The sequence below is a fragment of the Melanaphis sacchari genome, unplaced genomic scaffold, assembly GCF_002803265.2.
Source record: "Melanaphis sacchari strain LSU unplaced genomic scaffold, SCAv2.0 Contig32_pilon_pilon, whole genome shotgun sequence".
Lineage (NCBI taxonomy): Eukaryota > Metazoa > Arthropoda > Insecta > Hemiptera > Aphididae > Melanaphis > Melanaphis sacchari.
This window is the reverse complement of record NW_020271199.1, coordinates 2122-26724: the sequence shown is the minus strand read 5'-3', so window position 1 is coordinate 26724 and position 24603 is coordinate 2122. Positions and strand designations below refer to the sequence as shown.

The following is a 24603-nucleotide window of genomic DNA, read 5'->3' as shown; positions in this document are numbered from 1 at the left end:
ATTGTTGTCTTCGTTCGTTACGTATTACTTAAATAAGTATTTAAAATAAATTAAAAACTTTATTCCAAAACTCATTTCATTGTTAAACCCATATAGTTTTATCTATGAGGTCATCAAAAGCACATATTTCAGCTATAACGAAGACATCAATGCATAAACTGAAAATTATGTGCTCGGTGTGCAAATATCAAAAAAATTATTAAATTGTATGAAAAGTTTAAGTTTATAAAAAGTGAATACCTTCATTTTGACGAGAAATTCATTACAATTAAATAAGCATTTAAAATAAAATAAAAACTTTTTTCAAAACTCATTTCATTTGTTAAACCCATATAGTTTATCTATGAGGTCATCAAAAGCACATATTTCAGCTATAAGAAGACATCAATGCATAAACTGAAAATTATGTGTCGTGCAAATAAAAATTATTAAATTGAAGAAAAGTTTTAGTTTATAAAAGTGAATACATTCATTTTGACGAGAAATTCATTACGATTTAATAACTGTAATGATATGCTTTCAGGCAATCGTAATTAATTATATAATAAATAAATAATTATATAATAAGATAAATAATTATGACCAGCTTTAGCTATAAGTCATCTATTAATAAATAGTATGAAAAGTTTTAGTTTATGAAAAGTAATACATTCATTTTGACGAGAAATTCATTACGATTAAATAAGCTGTAATGATATTTTCAAAGCAATCGTAATTAAATAATTATATAATAAGATAAATAATTATGACCTTTAGCTATAAGTCATCTATTAATAAATAGTATGAAAAAGTTTTAGTTTATAAAAAGTGAATACCTTCATTTTGACGAGAAATTCATTACAATTAAATAAGCGTTTAAAATAAAATAAAATACTTTATTCCAAAACTTATTTCATTGTTAAAACCATATATTTTCATCTATGAGGTCATCAAAAGCACATATTTCAGCTATAACGAGAAGACATTGATGCATAAAACTGAAAAATTATGTGTTCGGATTGCAAATATCAAAAAAATTATTAAATAGTATGAAAAAGTTTTAGTTTATAAAATTTGAATACATTTATTTTGACGAGAAATTCATTTCAATTAAATAAGCGTTTAAAATAAAATAAAAAACATTATTACAAAACTTATTTCATTGTTATACCCAAATAATAATGCAATACTTAAGTGAGAAATGTTTAAGTTTGATTTGTTTGGACCCGTTCAGCGAATATTGACCTAGGCAGTGTGTGAAAAATCATGAAATATACAATTTTTTGATACCTAGAGGTATGAAATAGTATATAGTAGTACGTATTTATGATGTGTATTAGTAATATTTTTTAATGTTTTTATTTTATGAACCATACCTAGAAGAGTAAAAAATATTATGTTGCTATAACTTTTGATGCTTTTAGATGAAAGTTATGATATTTTATAATAATTTCATAATAATTGGATATTTACATTATGCTGATATAACGTTATGATGATATAACAGTTTTGACAAAAATACAATGAAAAAACTTATTATACTTTGTTGTTTATAACAGAAAAAACAAAATGAAAACTATTTTTATGCTTATTAATTTTTTTAGATAATCTTAATTCTATTTCATCAAATTCATATTATCATATAATACAAATAAAAGAATCATGTATGATGTAATATTTTAATAAAATGAAATAATATATTTATTTTAATAGATGCAAACTATTAATCATATATTTAAAAAAAAAAAAAATTTATATTAAATTGTGTAATTTTTATACATCACATTTTTTTTCCTTTTGTGTTTCAGTGTTATGTAATTATTACTTATTTACCAACTAATTTATTCATTTAAATAACAACTTAATTTTATTTAAACATGTTTGATAAGTTAATCAATTTAATAAAATACATGATAAATTATACACTTTTTAACAACTACTAGTTAAATATTCTTTACTATGCATTTGATTATAATTTTCTTTTTTCATACATGTAAATGACATAATATTTTCAATGTTTTTGCTTAAGATTACAATCTGCAATTTAAAATAATCTTCCAAACATACATTTGTGAGCTTACGAATTGTTAAATCTCGCCAGAGGCCCATACAAATATATTTATTGAATTATATGTATAGTCAAAGCCAATTTTACCGTGACTTGTTAAATGGTAAACTTACAATTATCATCAACACTAGTAATTTTTTTTTTTTTCTGTTATTATTATAAAATAACATTTGTTCCAATATTAATACAACTATGGTAGCAAAGAACAAATAGCTATTAGAAGTGTATACAATCACTATTATTATTAAAATGTAATGATAAAATTAATGTTGAAATATTTTGATTTATCAACAAATGATTTTAATGTATTAATGAGAAAAAACTTAAGTCATAATTTAAAAAAAAAATTACATCATACATTTTTATTTTCAATAAGGTAAATATATTATAATTTTACTGTTAAGTTTACTTACAAAAAAATGAACATCATTAAGTATAAAAATGTTTTGTTTTTTTTTTTTTTTGTTCATTTAATAATAATTGTCAAAACTGTTGGATAAAATTGAAATTTTCATGATTTATAACTAATTTAATATATAATATGATAAGGTGTTAGGTTGACCACAATCAATACAACAAAGATAAATGTCAATGGAGGTCAGACTGCGGACTTCATACAGAAAAATGAGGAAATTTCTTAAAAAACAATATGTGGTTTTGTTACTCTATTTTGTATTATAAAAATGTTACTATTGTATTACTTACATTCAAGTTTTGTAGTGGTAAGTTACTATTTTTTTTTTTTTTTAATATAAGTATTTAGTATGCTTGTATTATAATTAAACACGTTTTGTTTATTTTTTAGATGATTATTATTTGTAGGTATTAAAATTATATGATTGAGAAATCTTTAACCATTCCTACCAGCATATCACCAAACACGTTTTTAAACGACAATAATATTATTGAATTATTACACAGACATTATAACAAGATATCTAAATGGAATAACATTATGCACGACAAAGGAGAGCCAAAAATTAAATACCAAAAAAATGATGATAAATATCACTGGAGAGATTTAAGCAAAATAAATATTAATCAATTAATTAATTGTATAAAATTAAATAACATGTATAATAATATCCGAGATAGTTAATAACACATATCCCACATAACAGCAAATACATAAAAAGCTAATTAAAACAATAACACAAAAAATAATGGTAATAGTTAAGACCAATATCTGTACCATAAATTGAATATCATATTGAATTTTAATGAAGAAGTAAATTAATCAGATTGAAAGAGAGTGTCCCGAAACGGCATTGCCATGTATTAGTTTCTTTTTTGGAATTTTCGTAAGCCATGTTTTTTAGTGATAAATTTAATTGTATAGATAGTGCTAATATTACGTGGAATTCATATTTTAATTGTGTGTGTGTATTAACTGTTATAACATTATTAGATTAGGACTGACGATCCACAGTAAATGAACGCAACACGTCTTCGCCATTTCATATTATTTTTGAATTTAAACAGTCTACCGCCGGTATCTATAGTGTGTTGCAATCGCGGGTCGCCGATTACCTACGAATGGTTTATTAATATCAGATATATACAGTTTACAGTAATTAACAATCGAAAAAAATACATATCTAGCCATAAAAACATATACTATAACTTTTAAAAACTATTAAAAAACCCCCCTTTTACCACCTTAGAGGTCGAATTTTGAAAAATATTTTTTTAGTCCGCCTCTGTACAAAATTTCAAGTCTAGACTCAGCGATTAGGTCTGGACGTCTCCGGGAGGGTCCGTCTCTTATATATATACGTATATAGTGTGGTCATACTACAAGTGGTAAATTTAATAACCATGCTACCGACTTCAGAAGGCATAATATCTTCCATTCCATTCCTACCACATACTCATTGTTTATTCAAGAAGTAGACACATACAGTAAATTAGCCTTTAAAATAACTAGTTATAAGAATTTATTTTCTATCTAATACCTATAGATCTTTTAGCAATACATGGACATTGGATTATACAGAATCTTAATATTATCTACAGTTAGTAGGATAACTGTCCAAAATATAACGTAATTGTATAAGAAAGGATAGTTGTGCCAATATCAAAAAGCTGATTAAAGTTTAAAAGAAAAAGTTTAACTTTATAAAAAGTGAATACCTTCTTTTTAACGAAAAATACATTACGATTAAATAAGAGTTCATAATAAAATAAAAATAAAACATTATTATAAAACAAATAGCATTGTTAAAACTAAAAATAGAGTGAACATCAAACATTTTTAAATAGAAAAATCTATAAAATAATGAGAGGTCATAGCCAAAAATAAGAACGTAAATTAATTATTAGCAAATTAATAAAAATTTTTAAACACAAATAATGTTTAATTAGACAATAACCATTTAGCCAATCGTTATTTCATTATCTATAATATCACTTCATAACAAAAATTCTATTAAAAACTAACTAACATTCATAATTACTTTAGTTATGATTTGGTTAGAATGAAGAAAAATGTAGATATCTACTTACATTCTGATTACTTAAAAGTTACAAAAAATGCAAGATCAAAACCATTATCTTATGAAGTCAAATCATGTGATATTTATTTTTTTAGACAATACCAGACCAACTTTTTTAGGTATGGTTCTTTAAGACCAGGAAAGGTAGCTAGAGACCCTACTGTAACTGATATTAAAGCTATCCGATATAATTGTAATGGTACTATTGATTATAAATTAGACTTTAACCATGAATATTCTGATCTAGATTCTGTAGGTACAAAAAAAAAGAAATAAAGAAAAACATTCTGTGTCACCTATAATGTATGACCAGCTTCACAAATCAAGTTTAAAAAAACCAAATGGGATCATTTACAACAACTCAAAAATGTACTTCCTAATAACTGTCATTCATTCTATGACCAAATAGAATATTAAAATGTAATTCAAGACTGAATTTAAAGTGATTTAAGAACTGTTTTTTTAATTGTTTACTTGTTAAAATAAATATGTGTAATCTTTCTTTTTATGTTAAAATTAATTTTGTTGTACATTTTAATGTTCAGGATTGAACTTTACTAAAGTAATATAAAATTTTTTTTTATTTAATTGTTAAAAATAGCTAAACATATTTTTATTTTATTTTTAAAAGATAATACACTATCATTATTTTTATATTCAAGACTGAATGGATAGTGACATCATAATATTGTTTTTACTATTTATATTATAACTAACAATAACAATTTATCTTTGTTTTACATTTTAAAATGTTATGGAGATATTATTTTTGTTTTAATTAAATAGAATTAAGTGTTTAACTGAATAATATTTTTCGTTCAAGGCTGAATTTAAAGTGATTTAAGAACTGTTTTTCAATTATTTAATTATTAAATATATCTATAATCTATGTTTTTATGTTTAAATTAATTTGTTGTACATTTTAATATTCAATATTGAACTTACTACAGTGATATAAGAATTATTTTTATTTAATTGTTAAAAATACCTAGATATATTTTTATATAACTATGGAACTATGATCTAATATCACGTATCTCCACAATATTGTCTGAATAGTAAAGACAATACCTCATATGTCCTAATTATAATCACTAATTATTTTAATTGTTGTTTTTATGAAAAATTATTTTTTAAAACATAATTTTGATAGCATTAATAAATATGAGGTTAACATATTCCCAAAATTTGATTTTATAATTAGTTTTTTGTATCTCCTGAAAAATTTACATTTTTGAGATACGGGGTATTGTTTTGGCAACAACGATTTATTAATATTATCATAATAGTTTAATATTAGTAATTATTTGACATCAAAAAAAAATCTGTAATAATTATGTAATATTGATAGATGGATAATTTATATTTTTGTAATTCATTCAATTGTTACTCTAAATATTTATAAATTTACACAATGATAAGTAAGAGCATGTGTAAATGTTTTATTTCTTTTCAACTAAACTTTTCTAATGTGGGTATATCACAAAATGTAATGCAAATGATGATTTTTTTTTTTTTATAATCAATTAAATATATTTTTTATTCTATTATTATTTAAGCCTTGGTTATGAGTATTAAATTTATAATGTGTTTAACTTGGAGTATGTTTTAATATCCATATGGCTGTTTATTCAACATTTTTTTTTTTTTTTTTTAATACTCAACTATACCCATAAATATAACACATTTTATCTAAATTTAAATAATATATGAAATAAATAATTTCAAATTAATCAATTAGCTTATTACTGTTATTTTAAAGGAATTTTTTTTATAACACTGATTTTAAATATAAGTATTATTGTATTAATTAACAATAAAATTACTGTACAAGAAGCTGTGACGGGTTAATCATTTAAATTTCAAAATATTGTATATTAAATACTTTTAATACTACCAAGCCTACTTATAGGGCATAAGAAAGTTAAATGTTGCTAAAGAGTGTCAACACATTTAAGGAAATTGAGATGACATTTTATAAGAAAGAAAGTTTATTGTATTGATATTCTCAATTAATAAACAATTTTTGAATTATTGACACATTAATGTAAATAACTCTATTAAAAACTCATTAGTATTAAAATCTAAAACTTAAATAATAAACAATATTTTTATAACTTCTACTCAGATCCCTATTCACATAAAATTCATATTTTTATTATTCAAATTTTGAAATGTTCTATCATATGTAATTTGTTAAATTCTATATTTATACTTACTGCCTCCCAAAGATAAAGTGCAATATCTGAAAATATTTTGAAAAATAAGATTATCACAGAATATTTTGAACTGGGAATTTGCACATAATTTAATCTAGTTTAAAATTCAGTTAAAATGATAAATTAATACAGAATTCAATGAGTTTAAATAACTATTAGTCGGATTTGATATCATTATCATAACTTATTGCAAAATATTGTGACTGATAAAAAAAATTAAATTTATGAAAATCTTAAATATAATTGAAAAGTAAATTATTATCAAAATAAAATACCAAAAATCAATCTTTTATCCTATAAAGATTGTTCTAAAACAAAAATTAAAATTAAAATTTGTGATAATACTGAAATTGATTTAAATTCTTGTTCTTGTGACCCGTTAAAATTACAATTTTGTCGTTTCTATTTTGACATATATTTTTTAGCAAATAACCAAATATTTCAGTATGTACAAGACAGCTATAGAAACATACCTTTGTATTCATATAGCATCCGTGTAACAACAGAATGTTTTATTGAAATGGTAAATACAATATTCATTGCATGTCTATACTACAGTTTTATAGATATATGGTAACTAAATCATAATTTAAAGAGAAATAAATACAACAATTTGATCACCGTTAACATCAGAAGAGAAAATCTAATCTGACCACATTCTGCTACCAAACGTTGACTAAGTGTACTCTTTAATTGGGATTGGCACCGGCAGTCGAGAACCCTCTCGGTGTTTCTAACGTTCTTCATTATGGATAGATAACTTCTGTAAAAAATAACATACATATATAAATTAATCGAAAAAATGTAAAATAAAGGAAGACAAACCATCAATAAGTGAAAATTAATAACAAAGCGGACAACTTAATGTCATTGGATTTGTTTGTATCAGATCTGCTAGTAGTATATAAATTTAACAAACCTGCACTATACACATTATTACTTAACATACAACACGACGTTCTCAAGTGTTTAAAAATTTCCAACGATAAGACCTTGTGGTAAGATTCAAATGGATACAATTTGTTAAGTAAACAATGGCGACGTTCAACCAAGCGAACAGGCAATAATAACTTCTTAGAAAAAACATCGCGTACCAAGTACCAAAATGTATAAGTATACAAACACTACTAACCTATAAAAACGACGTTAAAAAAAAAAAAATCCTGAGTGAATGAAGAAATGGAACGTGGAAAAAAGTAAAATCACTAACTATAATAAATCACGGCGGCGGCTATAGAATAACAGGAAACATTGGTAAAGAAATGGACAAGGAGATCCACGTAACAAAACAAATAACAGTGCTACCAACATCACTCTGAAACGCCATGACTTTGCAAATTACCATTCTGCACATCAGATAAAACCCATACAAAAATACTGGGTTCTCACTAGTTCAACATTTGGGACGATAAAATATTTTATTTATTTATTTATTATAAATTTTATTTTTATTATTATAGTGTCATATGATGTGTATAAAGTATTAAAATGTATATTATTATTATATTTAGAGAACTTCTGGCATTTGCATAATCAGTTATACATTATTTATTATTTTTATTGAAGAAAAAATACAATTAACTTTCATTTAAAACATTAGTTATAAATTTCAAATTTTCAGTAAATAATTGCAAAATTAAAAAATGTTATTAGTAGAAACATTTATAATTTGTAATTATTTACTAAAAAACTTTAAATTAAATACTAATAACTACCTACATACTATGTTATATTTATAGAATAAGTACTTGGGTATGATTAATGATTACTATCTCAAATACTAATAATTAGGGCCCGAATTTCAATACAAAATGCATATTTTTTTAGTTGATCTTACACAATGCAATCCAAGTACATAATTCGTTTCATATAACGAGGGTTTCATAACTACAAATTTTATATTTCATTTTTTTTGCAAATTTCGACTTTTTTTCATTTTTAGCATTATAGATCATATTGTTGGTTTTTAATGCATATACTCGTACTATTTAAATTTAGCCAATTCAAAATATTATCTAAAAATAAATTATTCGATTCAGTTTTTATCTTATTTTATTATTGACTGTGGAGCGTCACCGTGTCCCGTATTTGGTCAAACTTCAAATAATAAGTACAACAGGCTAACTTAGAATTTAATTTTTAATATAAACAAATTTTGGTATGTTTAGAATAAATAATATTTCTCCAGAATGGACAAAATATATGCAAGTCAACATCAATTAAATTTTCTGTTTTTTTTTTTTTTTTTTTTTTTAATAAAATAATAAAAAATAATTAAATCTTCATTATAAATTACAAATTGTATAAAAAATTATATGTCATTTTTTTTCATTTCTAAGGTAATTTTTGTGGAAAAATGCATTTTTAAGGGCGTTTTAGGCTATTTTTTAGAGCATATTTGTATGGTTTAAAGTGTATTTAAATCCGAGCTCTATAGTAATAACCATAATATTAATATCGCTGAAGCACTAAGGTTTCTAAATCTAGATATAAACTTAAGAAATACTTTTGAAGAGAATTTTAATGATGTGATGACAATATCAGATACATTAAAGTAAATAAATAATAATATGACAGATTTTAAGAACAATTTATCTATGCTGATTTCTTTTAATTGATAGTGCCATTTAATATTAACCAAGCATCATTTGATTGTATAATATTTATAATAGAATTGACTTGGTAAAATTTCAAAATAAAATTTCCTGTTTCTAATGTTAACAACAATTAAAATTGACCATCAAGTCTATTAACATTACTAATAAAAATTAATTTTTTTTTTTTTAATTGTACTTTATCAACCTAAGTACCTATACACATAAAAGTTTTGTATGATTTAATAATTTATATATATCATGAGAGTATTTTAACCATGTCAAATAAACCTATTGAAGGTTTTGCAAACAGTAGAATTAATATTCATTTTATTCAATATATGCAATAATATGCATTTTATTCAAAATATTCAAACACATACAAAATGAAAACATCACTATTTATCTCATCATGAGGTGATTCATGGACGTAACTGACAAAATTAATAATCAGTAGTCGCAAAAATAACATGATGATGCATATAAATCCTAGCCCTGGTAATAACTAATAATATACAACCATAGCAATTTGCTTAAAGATTAACAGTTGGTGCGCATAATGAAATATCACATTGCATCATCATGAGTGTTAATTAGTTATTGATAATTCAATAAAAATGAATAAATTCAAACTTAATTAATTGTAAGACCTATGATAAGATATAATAATAATAACAACAATAATATGATTTTTATATTTTATCTTTTACTATAAATATTATTTTATATAAAAGTTAATTGTATTTTTTCTTTAATAAAAATAATAAATAATGTATAACCGACCGATTAAGCAAATGTCAGAAGTTCTCTAAAAATATAATAATATACATTTTAATACTTTATACACATAATATGACACTATAATAATAATAAAAATAAAATTTATAATTAATAATTAAAATATTTTATAACACCAAATGTTGAACTAATGAGAACCCAGTATTTTTGTATGAGTTTTATTTGATGGGTAGAATGATATTATACCACGAGTTTGTCGAATGTTGAAATTCATAAACACATTTGAATTGGTTAATCTTAATAATACACCTAATGATTTACTAATAATATAGCTTACATATTGGATCGCTTCCTCATTCCTACACTCAGAGAAAAATCCAACTTAATTCTAATTATGTTGCTTCTTTAAATTAAATACTAACAGGCATATCAGTATTTTTAAATGATAAAAATAAATCACTTAGTTGCTTGGATAATTATCCAAAAATAAAAAAAATATTTATAAAATTTAATACAAGCCTAACCTCTTCAGCAGCTGTTGAATGACTATTTTCTTTTTCTAGGCTTATTTATTCTCCATGTAGATCTAGTATGTCAGATGATACTTTCAAAATATTAGTCTGTTTAAAAGGTAACCAGGAATTCATTTCAAAACATAGGATATGAATAATATAATTAATTATTTATATAAATCACCTACATTTAATTAAGCATTAAATAAACAATAAGTAAACATTTCTAATTTATAAATATATTTTTCTTTCATAACGTTTTCTTATTGTGTACATAATTTTTTTTATAGACAGTAAATCTATTTACCTATAATTTCGTTAGTATATTATTGGTATTATTATTTTAAGCGTTTTTAATGTCATTTGAAATTATATAGTTAATGATTAATACATACCGTATTATTATACATTTATAAGCTATAATATAATATGGATGAATCGATAATTGCAGAAACGACATGAGTCAATTTTTTAAAACTTTTGAACAATTGATAAAAAGTGTATAATTTAAATAATTCTGAAAAAAATTTTTATTTAAAAATGAATACTTGTAGAAATATATTATGCTCTGATTATACATAATTTGTGTATATAAATAATATAATGTTTTTTTTTATTATTGATTTACAAAGTTTTCTGGCTCATGACGTTTCACAAAAAATGTGACTCGTGTCGTTTTAGCAATCATCAATTCAAATTATTTATGATAAAATTTAACATGAGAAAATTGTATCCAAGGTAAATTAAGAAATTAATAAAAATAAATAAATTTATTAAGTATCTTATATCTTATACATATCACAGATACATGTATCTTGTATCTAGTTTCTTTAAAAATATTATAGTATCTTGTATCTTGTATTTAGATACTTTTTTTTAGGTATCTTGCCCACCCCTAATTATAATTATTGGTATTTTAATTTTAGGATAAGATATTATTTAAGAAAGATAGTTTAAAATGATTATAATTTTTATAGTATAAATCTCACTAAATTCAGAATAATTTAATTTAATTTTTGTGAAGTATTTTTGTTTATTTAAAATTTCTAATTATTTTTACACAATTCTTTAGTTTTATCAAAAAGTTAAATAGACCTCCTAAAAAATATTAATATTTTCAACCTACTTTTAATTCCATTATTATACACTATTATTTTATTTACTACAAAATCTTAGTAGAAATAAAATAATTAAAATTAGAAGAAAGAAAGCTAGAGGTCTTGGTTGACACATATTTGCAAATAACATATTTATATTTTTCATTTCCTACTACTGTTTCTAATAAATTGTACGTTGTAATGTGTTTATATTTCTTTAGTTTATTAACTGTATATTTTTTTAATTACATAGCTATTAGTAAATTTGATGAATAACAATACTACTTTTCTACCTGTTTCTTCAATAACATTACATTTTATGAAGTTAATATTTTAAATGTATTACTTAAATGCATTAGGAGGTGTTTCCAATGAATACAAACAATTGTAAAATCAGTAATACAAAATAGAATAAATCATTAATAAAATGGATAAGAGATAGGTTTCTTTTAAAAATATAAATATGTTGTACTTACATGTGTTGAAATTCTGTCTTCCGAGCGTTGATAACAGATGTGGCAAAAAAGATGTAAATTTTATTTTATTATAATTAACAAAAAATAACTATACATTCACAAATGGAAAAAAATGTCTTGATAAAGATTAATGTTGCTATGAGAGAATATATAAATGATTATTTTTAAATTAGTGTATATGACAAATATTATTGATAGAAAAGAAAAACGGATTTTGAGACTTTTCAATTTTCTAGAACCTAATAATGGGATGTGAAGATCATGGAATATTCCTATTTCCTGTTATTATCTTGTGAAAAATGAATTGCTGATAAAGACAAGATAAAGTTTATATATACTGATTATGGTCTGTGGGTATTTTGAACAAATGGATCATAGCAAGAAAAATGTCTTAATGTCCATGACGTCATTATGCCGTTTATCATTTTTTGATAATAATTAGAAGTAATTCAAGTAATGTACTTTAGATATAACCAAACCACCATGAAATCTGTCCCCCCGAATCCTATTATTTATTTTATATATAGAACAGCAATAATGTACTTAATGTAGCCTATAGATATTTTACTATTATGTAAACATTGTAAACGGTTTAGAAGTAGACAGTAGACGTTAACTAGTAACTTGTAGGCGGGAGCATGTTGTGGACTGTTCGCTGTTGTACTTATTCTATTGAGTTTTTTCTAAAAAATAATCATGTATCGTTATGAGTTTTGTAATGCAAAGTATGTTTCAGAATCTAGATTCTATAAATACAGACGTACTAAATAATATAGTGAATACATTTTTCTCCAAAAAACTAAGTCTAAAAGTCTATACTTTTGTAATAATTGTGATAACTTATTCAATATAAAATAAAAATTAATTCAGCATGTCAAATGCCACTTATAACAAAAAGAAACTCGTGGTTTAAACAACAATGTTCATTTGAACATTGTTTGAAATCATTTTATACCATGACTGGATATATTTTACATTTAAAATCTTATAAAAAGAAAATTGAATAGGAATTTTTAAATTTTAATTCAATGGAAGGTAATGTAATATTGTAATATTTGTAACACTATGTATATTTTAATATTTAAATATAAAATAATTTATATAGTATTTATATATTAGGTATCTACACTTAAATAAATTATTAGTTTTTAAATTTATTTTCTTAATAATATATTGTAATTAATTGAAATCGAAAATTATAATATATAATTACTAATTAATCTCTAAGTACCTACTTATTAGTTAAATTAAGCATATGTAATTTAATTTTATGATCACATTTCACATAACAAAATAATTAATGAGAATAAATAACAAATGTCAAATATCTACAAATATATAAACTATAATGACATAAAAATTCACTACTGTTCTATATCAAACAAATAAAATTAACTAATACTTAAAACTTTAGGTTAGATTGCATTTGATAATATGTAAGTATAGTTTAGATTTCTGAGTGGAGCAATAAATGTATTGATTTTACAATGGGTAATCAGTGTGTTATTTTAATTTTTTTTTTTTTTTAGTCTTTTAACTGTCATTACCAACACTAACTGTATGCTAATGCCTAATAGTAAAATAAATTACTTTAATAGAAACAATATCTTACAATATTAGGTACCTTAACTGTTATATTATTTAATAGATATTTAAAGAAATAGAAAAGATTCATTGGAGAAAAATATAACTGCCAAAATGTTAAAAATACAGCTATAAAAATAACTCACAGTAAAGAATATATTATTTACTTTTTCTGTCACAGATCGTATGTCCCCATAATTTCAAATAAAGTTTTTTTTTTTTTTTAATTTTACATGATATTTACAATCTATTCAGAGAACAATAAGCAAATTAGATAAGAGTACTAAAAATAACATGAATAATATGACGGAAGAAGCCACCCAATGATGACACTACCTATTTTGATTAGAGTTTGTAGGAAGATTTGATCTAGGAATCAGGAATCATGCATCTAGCAGGTCACGACACCAATTACGTTTGAGACGTCTGACGGGGTTCCTCGGAATCGAAGGGACTGCTAGGTTTTTGATAAGAGGGTTAGGATGATTGGGTAACCTACTGTTGAAACGCTTGTAGTAGAGTTTTGCTTCATCTTTAACGGAGTTCATCATGAGATCTTGCTGTATGGACTGGTTGGAGACATAAGGTGGAGCATTAAGTAGTTTCCTTGGCGCTATATTTTGAAAGGTTTGTATTTTGTTGATGTTTGATACCTTTGCATTACCCCAGAGTTGAATGCCATATGTCCAGATGGGCTTAATTAGAGATTTGTAAATTAAGAGTTTAGTTTTAATGTGCGTGTATTTATTGTTATTACAAAAAGTTTTTAACAGGCGCAGCCGTAGGTTTAAATTATTTCTTTTAGATCTAAGGTGGGGGGCCCAAGTAAGTCTGCGATCAAGTATAAGTCCAAGATATTTCACTGTAAGAGAAGTAGGGATTTGAGTGCCATATATTGATACCTCGGGACAGGGAGAGAGACGAAGCGTGAAAGTAGTGAGCGAGGACTTAGACTGGTTAATTTTGAAGCGCCACATAGTGTACCAGACTTCCATGATATATTGTTATTTACACTGACAAAAACCACATATGACAATATTCCTACAGACCACTTTGTTACCCATATCGCATATTGAATGCATACATGTAAAACATGCTAAATGTTATTATTCTTCTCTTTTATTAATTTTCAGTGTTTATGTTGTCATAATTTAAAAACATGAAATACACCAAGAAGTATTGATTAGAAATCATTATGAATACAATATATTTGCTTCATCCAATGTTCTATCAATGTAGAACTGTTAATTAAATGTTCTATTTTTTTAAAAACTTATCACTCACACTCATAAATAAATATAATTAAAAGTAAGTATGTATCTAATATAAAATAATAATTGTTTCCAATTTATGATCAACCTTCATCTTTTATTACTCAGTATCTATTTGTTTATATCAATGAAAAATCATTCAAGTTATGTTATATGTAAACATTAATATTGTAAAATTGTGTTTGCTTTTAAAATTATACACTTGATTGTATATTATGCAAAAACTCAAGTTATTAAATAATATAGGTATATAAACAACAGAGATTCAATTTTAATTAAATGTATTTTTTATTATACAAAATTTTTATAATATATAGTCTGAAAGTAGTAGTTTTTGAGGATTGATTATTTCAAATTCCATCTTTGTTGCGTTTCACCTCTTCTTGTAACTATAGGAATAAAATAGTATATATTAAAATATGACAAATAAATTATACAACATTTCGTTAAAACATAAATTATAATTTTTAACTTAGAAGTATTTATATTTTATATGAATTTTCAGTAAATCATAACTAAAGGATAAAATATACAATAAACTACTAATTTTGTTCTTAATAATCTTTATAAGTAGCATGGTATTTTTGTGTCAAATAACCAAAGTTACCATGTTTAAAATTAATCCATGTTTAAATGTTGATGAATTGTGTAGAAAAAAATTAAATTAAAAATTTATATAATTGTGGTTTGAAAATGTTACATAAAATATATCATAATTATTTTACAATGGAAAAAAAAAAAATATACACAGACAGTAGACAATCAAATAAAATTATGTACCTAATTTATAGACGAATTACGATGATAATAATTTTGTAATATACCGAAAACAATAATTATAGGGACTTAATCTGATTGAATAATTTATGTTGTATGAATTTAATTATATACAATTTTTATTTTATTTATTTCAAATATTAAATAATTGTACTAAGAACCTGCTTTAACTAATAGTAAGAGAAATTACTCTATTAGCTATAATTAAAAATAACATGTTATGAAGTAGTATACATGATCATATAGACAGTCAACCTACAAAATCTACTTTATTCTGAATTGACTTTAAGATAAGCATAGAATACCAGTCTACATACCAGTTTTTGCCTATTATTTATGACATCTTGAGCTTCTTGGGCGGAAGCTCTGATACGCCGCCATCTATTAACATTTTCTATACATTTTTTACACAATTTTGTTGATTTTCGCTCATAGGATGTTATCTAAAAACATATAATTAATATTATTACAAACCTATTATCAATTTTAACATTTGAAATTAAACACATAGTGAAAAACAAAATATAATATATTGACACTTGCCCTATCACCTTCTTGCCTTCTTTGAATCAAAAAAACTATAATTTAACATGTTAGTAGCTAAAGGTCACTTTAATTTTAAATATTATATAAATGATATTTGTAAGAGCATGTCCATGGGTTTTGATTTCTTCTCTAAACAACATTTTGTGTAATTAATTATTTAAAATCATATTAAACGGTATATAATATATTTTGAACATTTTTGTAATAAGCATAATAGCAAAAAGGTGTGCGTGTTGGTATTATTTATCTCAAAATAAGTATAATACATTACAATGATCAAATTGAAATTCAGTATAATTAATTGTTTAAAATTTAATTAAACCTCAGTATAGATAGATCTTTAATTGTTACAGTATAGTTATGAATACATGTACTTTTTCATAGTTATTGGCAATTTGGAAACACTTTATTATAATTTCCTGGCGAATTCAATTTTGTTTGAGCGTTTACTACAGGTGAACATTACGTTAGATTATTTCATAACAATTTTGTTTTCAAAAAACAAAATAAAATGAATAGATTTGACCAAAATATTTGGAAAAATTTCTGTGATTATTCTTTGAGTATTTTTCGTAATACTAATATAACCTAACACAGCGTTAAACTATGATCATCATAGGCGTGCGCCGACTTTGTATGCAAAGGATCAATAAATGGTCTGAATCAAAGATACTTATTCTAATAACTACTAGTATAATTAATAAGGTCAGGAACTTTATGAATTAACACCTTTATTTGTTAATGTATATATTCTTAAACGAATAATGCTTGGTAATATGTATTGTTTTTACAGAAATGTGACTTATATTATGTAAAATTCAATGAAATCACTTTGATTTTGCATTTTTTGGTGATTTTTGATGCATTGTTAGCATTTTTACATTTTTCTTGTTTCGACAAAACTAAATATTTAAAAAAACTAATCTAGTAAGTAATATACTTACTTGGACTTGGTAATATTCTTGGATATATCCTACCCATTGCAAAGAAGTAACACCAAACTTTAGGACATCCGAGAGATCCGTTTGGGAAAGGCAGATGCGGCAAATATTTCTGTAATCGACGTTTAAAGACATAATGAATTTAGTGGTCTATGAAATGCTTAATAAAAATTTTAATGAAGAATATTGCGTTAACTGAACACAATTAAATTAATCAAACACGTTTTAAGAACTACGGTGCATAAACAAATAACAGTATTATTGTTATGGAAGGTAGGTTAAGCATAATTGTATATTATAAAGGTAGGGTATTGATTGTATAGAAATGACGAATTTGCAGCTGTTTAGATAACGCGAGATAAGAGCTGATACAGAAGCGTCATTTGTTTTATGATTAAAACCTTAAAAGAATAAAGAAAAACCATAGATGGCAAAAGCCATCATGTGCACTGTATGTAATTTAAATAAAAGAAGCATATCGTGCTGAAATAGAGTTGAATATATTTCAGGGATTCAGTGTAAAAAAATGTTGTCACGTGTGAGATTTAAAAAAAGGTATTAAAAATCTTCCATTTTAACCGTCTTTTTCAAAATAAAAATGCTATTGTGAACCTTGATCGTCTACAAATAGGTTTATTTGTAATTCATGATTAAGAGCTGAAACTGGTTGTAATTGTGGGGGCACAGGGTACGACCCCCCCCCCCCCCCCCGCAAACAACAACCAACACATCAAAACCAAATTCCTTAAACAGTTTTAAAATGCCTAAAATAACTATTCATTTTTATACCAATATAATTAGCTAAAATTAAAATCTATAATTGACAGTTTTGTTAAAACAAAAGCTAATAAAAACATTAACTATAATTTTTAGCTAATATGTTTAACTATTAAATAATATGTGTTATTTACACTGACAAAAATCACATATGACAATATTCCTACAAACCATTTTGTTACCCATTTCGCATATTGAATGCATACATGTGAAACATGCTAAATGTTATCATTCTTCTTTTCTATTAATTTTCATTGTTTATGTTGTCATAATTTAAAAACATGAAATACACCAAGAAGTATTGATTAAAAATTGTTATAAATACAATATAATTGCTTCATCCAATGTTCTATCAATGTAGAACTGTTAATTAAATGTTCTATTTTTTTAAAAACTTATCACTCACACTCATAAATAAATATAATTAAATGCAAGCATATAACTTATTTAAAAAAAATATTGTTTCCATTTATGATCTACCATCACTTTTTATTACTCGATAGTTACTTGTTTATATCCACGATAAACGATTCAAGTTCTGTAATCTGTATATATTAATATTGTAAAATTGTGTTTGCTTTTAAAAATATACACTTGATTGTTTATTATGCAAAAACTCTAGTTATTTAATCATATAGGTATATAAACAACAGAGATTCAATTTTAATTAAGTGTATTCTTTATTAGAAAACATTTTTATAATATATTGTCTGGAAGAAGTAGTTTTTGAGGATTGATTATTTCAAATTCCATCTTTGTTGCGTTTCATCTCTTCTTGTAACTATAGAAATAAAACAGTACATATTAAAATATGACAAATAAATTATACAACAGCTCATAAAAACATTAATTATAATTTTTAACTTAGAAATGTTTTTTTTTTTTTTATAAATCATCAATGTATCCTAACCAAAGGATAAACAGGTGTTAATATGTTGTGATATATAATAAACTACCATTTTTGTTATTTACTATACTTATAAATATTTTTAAGTTAATATGGTATATTATATTTTATTTTCTATTAATTAATATGCTATTTTAAATATTATAACAATTATTCTCAAATTAAAATAAAAATAAGAATAATTATTTTAATTCTAAGTATCAATTTAATTATAATTTTTTTTTTTTTTTTGGTAATTGAACTTTTACATTTTGTTTTGATAAGTATATTATAACCACGTAGTTATTACCCAGAATATTAAGACATAAACATAATTATAAAATAAATAAATAAAATTTGAAATAGGTACTTAAATTAAATTGTATTCAAGTATTTTTACACTAGAGTACAGGAAAAATAATAAAAAATAATTATGTAACAAATTACTAAAGAATAAAAAAAATAAAACTTTCATTGTAATTTATTATTATGACTAGTTATAGATTCTGAGAAGAATTAAGAATGTATTGATTTTACAATGTATTATTTTTTTTATCTGTTATCACTTTTTAAGTGTTGGGAGAGTAAAATGTTTCGATTTTCAACTTAAAATAGTGGTTTTTGGTAGCCAATTGGATCTATTTAGTACTCAAGGGATTAAAAATAAAAAATATCAGTACTTTTTTTTATTGGAAAAAACAAAAAATGAAATAAAACCGTAAAAATGAATTATTTACTTTGTTATAATTCAAAAGCAAAATAACCATAGAAATTTATAGAAATTTTCACTAAGTATTTATATAATCATTTTTATGTATAGTAAAATTTTTAAAATTTTAAATTTAATTTAGTTTTTTTTTTTATAAATAACGATAAAAAACTGATAGAAAATTAAAAATTTTTAAAAAAAATTTCACAATGTATTTCATAAGAGATGTAGATCCTAATCAAAAATAACAAAAACTTATTGTCACATCATTCTTCTATTAGTATTTTAACCCAGAAATTTGTAGGTAGAAATTCATAAAATCTTTCGATCATAACCAAGATTTAAAATTATTATACATGGTTCTTTAAACGTTTTGCTATCTATTATAATAGAGTTTTCTACTGAATATATCAATTTATATTTTTTCACTAAATATTTAAATTATCATTTTTTATACATGGTATAATTTTAAAAATATTTTGACACTTAATTATTTTAAGGCATAGGAAATTTTAGATTATTTTTATCCATATCAAATTATTAAAATTAGATAGGCACTATTTTGTTTATATGGATATTAAATTCAAATGTTTACTAAAAATGTCAAAATCATAAAAATTACAAAATTTAAGTATTTTATGGAAGAAAATTTAAAAATTTATAATTTTTATAATTTAGGTTTAAAAATATAATATTATATTTCTCATAAGTATTTTATGATGGAACTGAAAAATTTAAAAAATATTCAACACAGGAGTCATTCAAATATATAATGAATCACCTTAAACCTAGAACTTAAGAACTTAAACCTTTTTAGTAAACTATGCTATTATGAATTTTACTATATGCAATTACATTTTTGATTTATTTATTTAATATATTGAATATTTTAACTATGAACCTATAATTACAGTTTTATAGTATTAACAGTATTATAATATAACATTTTGAGTTATAACTAAAAACTTATCATAAAATAAATGCAATATTTTCAGAAAAAAACTGCATTAATCTACTGTATTACTAATAGCAAAATAAATTACTCTAATAGCTAAAGAATATGTAAAAACATATAATGAAATATACTTAATGATAAGTCAACCTACAGTATCTAATTTATTCTGAACTAATTTTGATATAAGAATAGAATATTAAAAATGTATATATACCTTTTCAGCAAAAAACTCTACGATTGTTTGATTGCTGACTGCTTTATCCACAATTTTGCGCCATTTTTCAACTTTATTCATGCAATCGATACATAGTTTTGTAGATTTATTATCATGGGATGATAACTACAAATATAAAATTGATATAATTACAAACCTATTTTCAATTATTAAATTTGCAATTAAACATAAGACATATTGACACTTGTCATATAACCTTCTTGGCTTCTTCAATTCAAAAACTATAATTTAACTGGTCGGTGATTTAAGCTAACTTCAAAAATGAGACGAGGGTGTTAAAATTATTATTTAGCAAAGATATAAGAATTGATCGTTCAGATATATAAATCAGATCATCATCAATACATAGGGGCAAAGACTATAAATTTAGGTATGGCGATAAATTTAATCAAAACTACTCAATTGGACATAGGTTATTATTAAAGAGCACGGATTTATATGGATTAAAATGTTAAAATATGCATAAAAAAATTATTTTTTGAACAATAGTGAAATAATGACAGTGTTTAATTACTAACGTAATCAATATTTTCTTATCATGATGAGATTTATCTAAATATTTTATTTCCCCAATTATTGGTCAAAGGTTATATTTGGAAAAACTGTTTATACCTATTAATTTATTTTGATATTAATTAAAACTATACAAATATTTTTTTCTTATATTATAATAAACTAAAATAGTATATATTTAAAAAATGTCTTAAAAAACATCAAAATATGCACTTAAAGATGATATATGCAATTAAAATCATAAAATAAGTGCTCAAAATAGAAAAATGTCGAAATGTGCAAACATCAGATAAAATAAATAATCGAAAAGTTAGTAACTTTTGGTATTTGTGAATTTGTATTTAAATTATTTATATGTGTATTTATAAAATTATTATACATGATATTTGTAAAAGCGTGTCAATAACTACTGATTTCTTCTCCAAACAACATTTAGTGTAATTATTTAACTCATATTAAATTCAACGGTATATAATATATTTTGAACATTTCTGTAATGGGCATAATAACAAAAAATGTGTGTTGTAGCACTGTGTATCTCAAAATAGGTCTAATATTTTACAATGATTAAATTGAAATTTATTATTATAAATTACTGTTTAATTTTACATAATTGTTTTGATTTTAATTTAAACTCAATATAGATAGATCTTTGATTGTTACAGTAGAATGATGAAAACATATACTTTTTCATACTTATTGGTAATCTTGAATATCTATATATTATTCTGGTGAATTCATTTATGTTACTGCGCTTTCTTTAGGTCATCATTGCGTTAGATTATTTCATAACGATTTTGTTCACAAAAAGACAAAATAAAATGAGTAAATCTGTCCAACAAAACTTGGAAAAAATTACAATGAATTTTCATTGTGTATTTACCATATAACTTATTTAATTAAAGAGACTACTTAGGTGATAGATATTTTGGAAATTATAAGTTAAGTCCTGTGAAAGAAGCTAAACAGAAAAGTTGACTACCCATATGTGCTCATTGGCATGAGCTTAAAGCATTCAATATTGTTAGGCAGAATTATTATTTATTTATTTAATACTGAATATTACAGAATTGTCTAAAAACAATATAACACAGGATTAAATTATGATCATAGTAAAAATACGTTTGAGTTTACCATATATCATGTAGATAGTTGCAATGATCTATACCTACCTGTGTACCTACCTTATTTTTCCGATTAAAGTATTTGATGAATCAAGGCTTATCGATGTGTCTTGGAAGGGACCAACAATTAATAATCAAACAAAACGTATGATACAATAAGTGAATGTTACATAAACTTACTTCGATCTTATAGTACGCTTTTATGTCCTCTATCCACTTTATAGTTGTAGTTCCAAACATTAGGATATTTCTGAGGTTTCTTTCGGAAAGGCAGATACGACATATGTTTAGGTGATGCAAAACTACAGACATCACGAATTTACTATTCAGCACTTTAAATAATTAATGAATGAACAGATTAAACAAAGTAACAATCAGGAATATTGTGAATTGTGATAAATGAAATAAACACAAAGAAATAACCAAAATGTGTTTTTCAACTTCGGATCATAAATAAAAATATGATGGTAAGGTAAGTTAGATATAGCATAAATGTATACAAATTTGTGACGTAGATTGTAGTGATATTAAAAAAAAAATTGCAATTGTTGATTGGTTTATTTTACTATCGGAAAATATCAGCTGATATTGTGTTGTCGTTCGTTTCGTGTTTAAAATCTTCAAATAATAACTGTATTCCAATTTTATTATTCCATAATTTCCATCGTCATTGTTAGCGTTATACGTTTTTTGAAAGCTGATGCCTGATATATTACTGATAGACATACGAAACATATTGTAGCGGATTGGAGGTGGTAAATATTTAAGGAATTCATTGTAAAAAATATTTTAAATGTTACATGTGAGGCTTGTACTGTATACGTAGTACATTATTATACGTGTATGTGTATGTTTCCACATTACATTGTCATCGCGTCATACGCACTCGCCCACAACACACACAATGAGTGATTGTAAAAAACTTATTTCAAAAAACAAAATCAAAATTTTATTTTTAAGATAGTAGTATAAACAACATATTAAAAGCAGTAATTTAAAAAGAAATAATTTGTTAAGAACCAACATAATAGTTAAATCTGAATTTCGAATAAAGCAATTGAAAAAAAGATATGAAGATACGAAGAAACTGAGAAATTGTTTGCCCTTAGTTTATATTGCCATTTACTTGTCGCCTATTGTTTCATAAAGATTTTCCTTTGTTTGCCGGACGTATGATCTCTGGGAAATGATTGGAAGGTTTGGATGTTTGTTGAAGTGTAAATCAAAATATATTAAATATTTTAAAATTAAAATATCAAACTGCGTCTATAAGTGAAAAAAAAATCTACACAATTTCATTAAAACAATTGATTATCTACAGCTCACAAAATGATAAATTTAATTGATATGAAGATTTTTAATCTGATATTTTTAAAGATTTTAAAATTGATCACAACAACCAAGTGTAAGTTGAGATGGTTAAGAGTTAAACATTATCTTGGAAACAAGTATTAGGATTCTTGATCATAAGTGGTTCAGTTACAGGAGATCAATTCAAGTGCATAGTAGAGTATACTATGACAAAAATAAAATGAATATATTTTTAATTTAAAAGTGATTATTTGTGATCAAGGATCTAATAATCTCAAAATGTGAAAATTATTTGAAGTTACAAAAAAAAAAAATCTTATATAACACACGACAATGAAAATGTATTGATTATACATGGTTTTTCACATTTACTTAAATCAACAAGAAACAATTTTAAAAATGCAAATAAACTACATAGTAGAATACTTTTCTTTCATAAATAAATAACTAGATGTATTATAAAGCATAAATGTTGTTTTGTTTAAGCTAATTGAAATAAAATATTTAAAAAAAAAAAAATGATGACTAGATTTAAATTATGAATATGCTATTTACATGCATAATAAAGAATAATTAATAAAATTAAAACATTGTATACACTTATATTAAATAAATAGTGCTTAAAATTATTCTATCAAAACTAAAATGTAGATAATTCAAATTTAAAGTAACTGTTTTATCTGTTCTGCTGGAATTATTGATTTAATAAGTACTGTGAATCAGTACAAATATTTTACATTATTTTGTGCAAGTTTGTAAAAAAGTTAGTCGAAACTTATTGATGGGCATCTGAAAA

At 23.5% G+C, this 24603-nt stretch overlaps 1 protein-coding gene across 1 annotated transcript; it reads right to left on the bottom strand.

Moving 5' to 3' along the window:
* Window positions 1-18800: 18800 nt before the first annotated feature.
* On the bottom strand, window positions 18801-22824 carry LOC112596613. Its single transcript, XM_025342380.1, has 3 exons — window positions 22677-22824; window positions 20839-20964; window positions 18801-18855 (listed from the first exon to the last, which is right to left on the bottom strand). The coding sequence occupies exons 1-3, from the start codon at window positions 22806-22808 to the stop codon at window positions 18817-18819; spliced, it is 297 nt and encodes a 98-aa protein (XP_025198165.1). The 5' UTR covers window positions 22809-22824; the 3' UTR covers window positions 18801-18816.
* Window positions 22825-24603: the final 1779 nt, after the last annotated feature.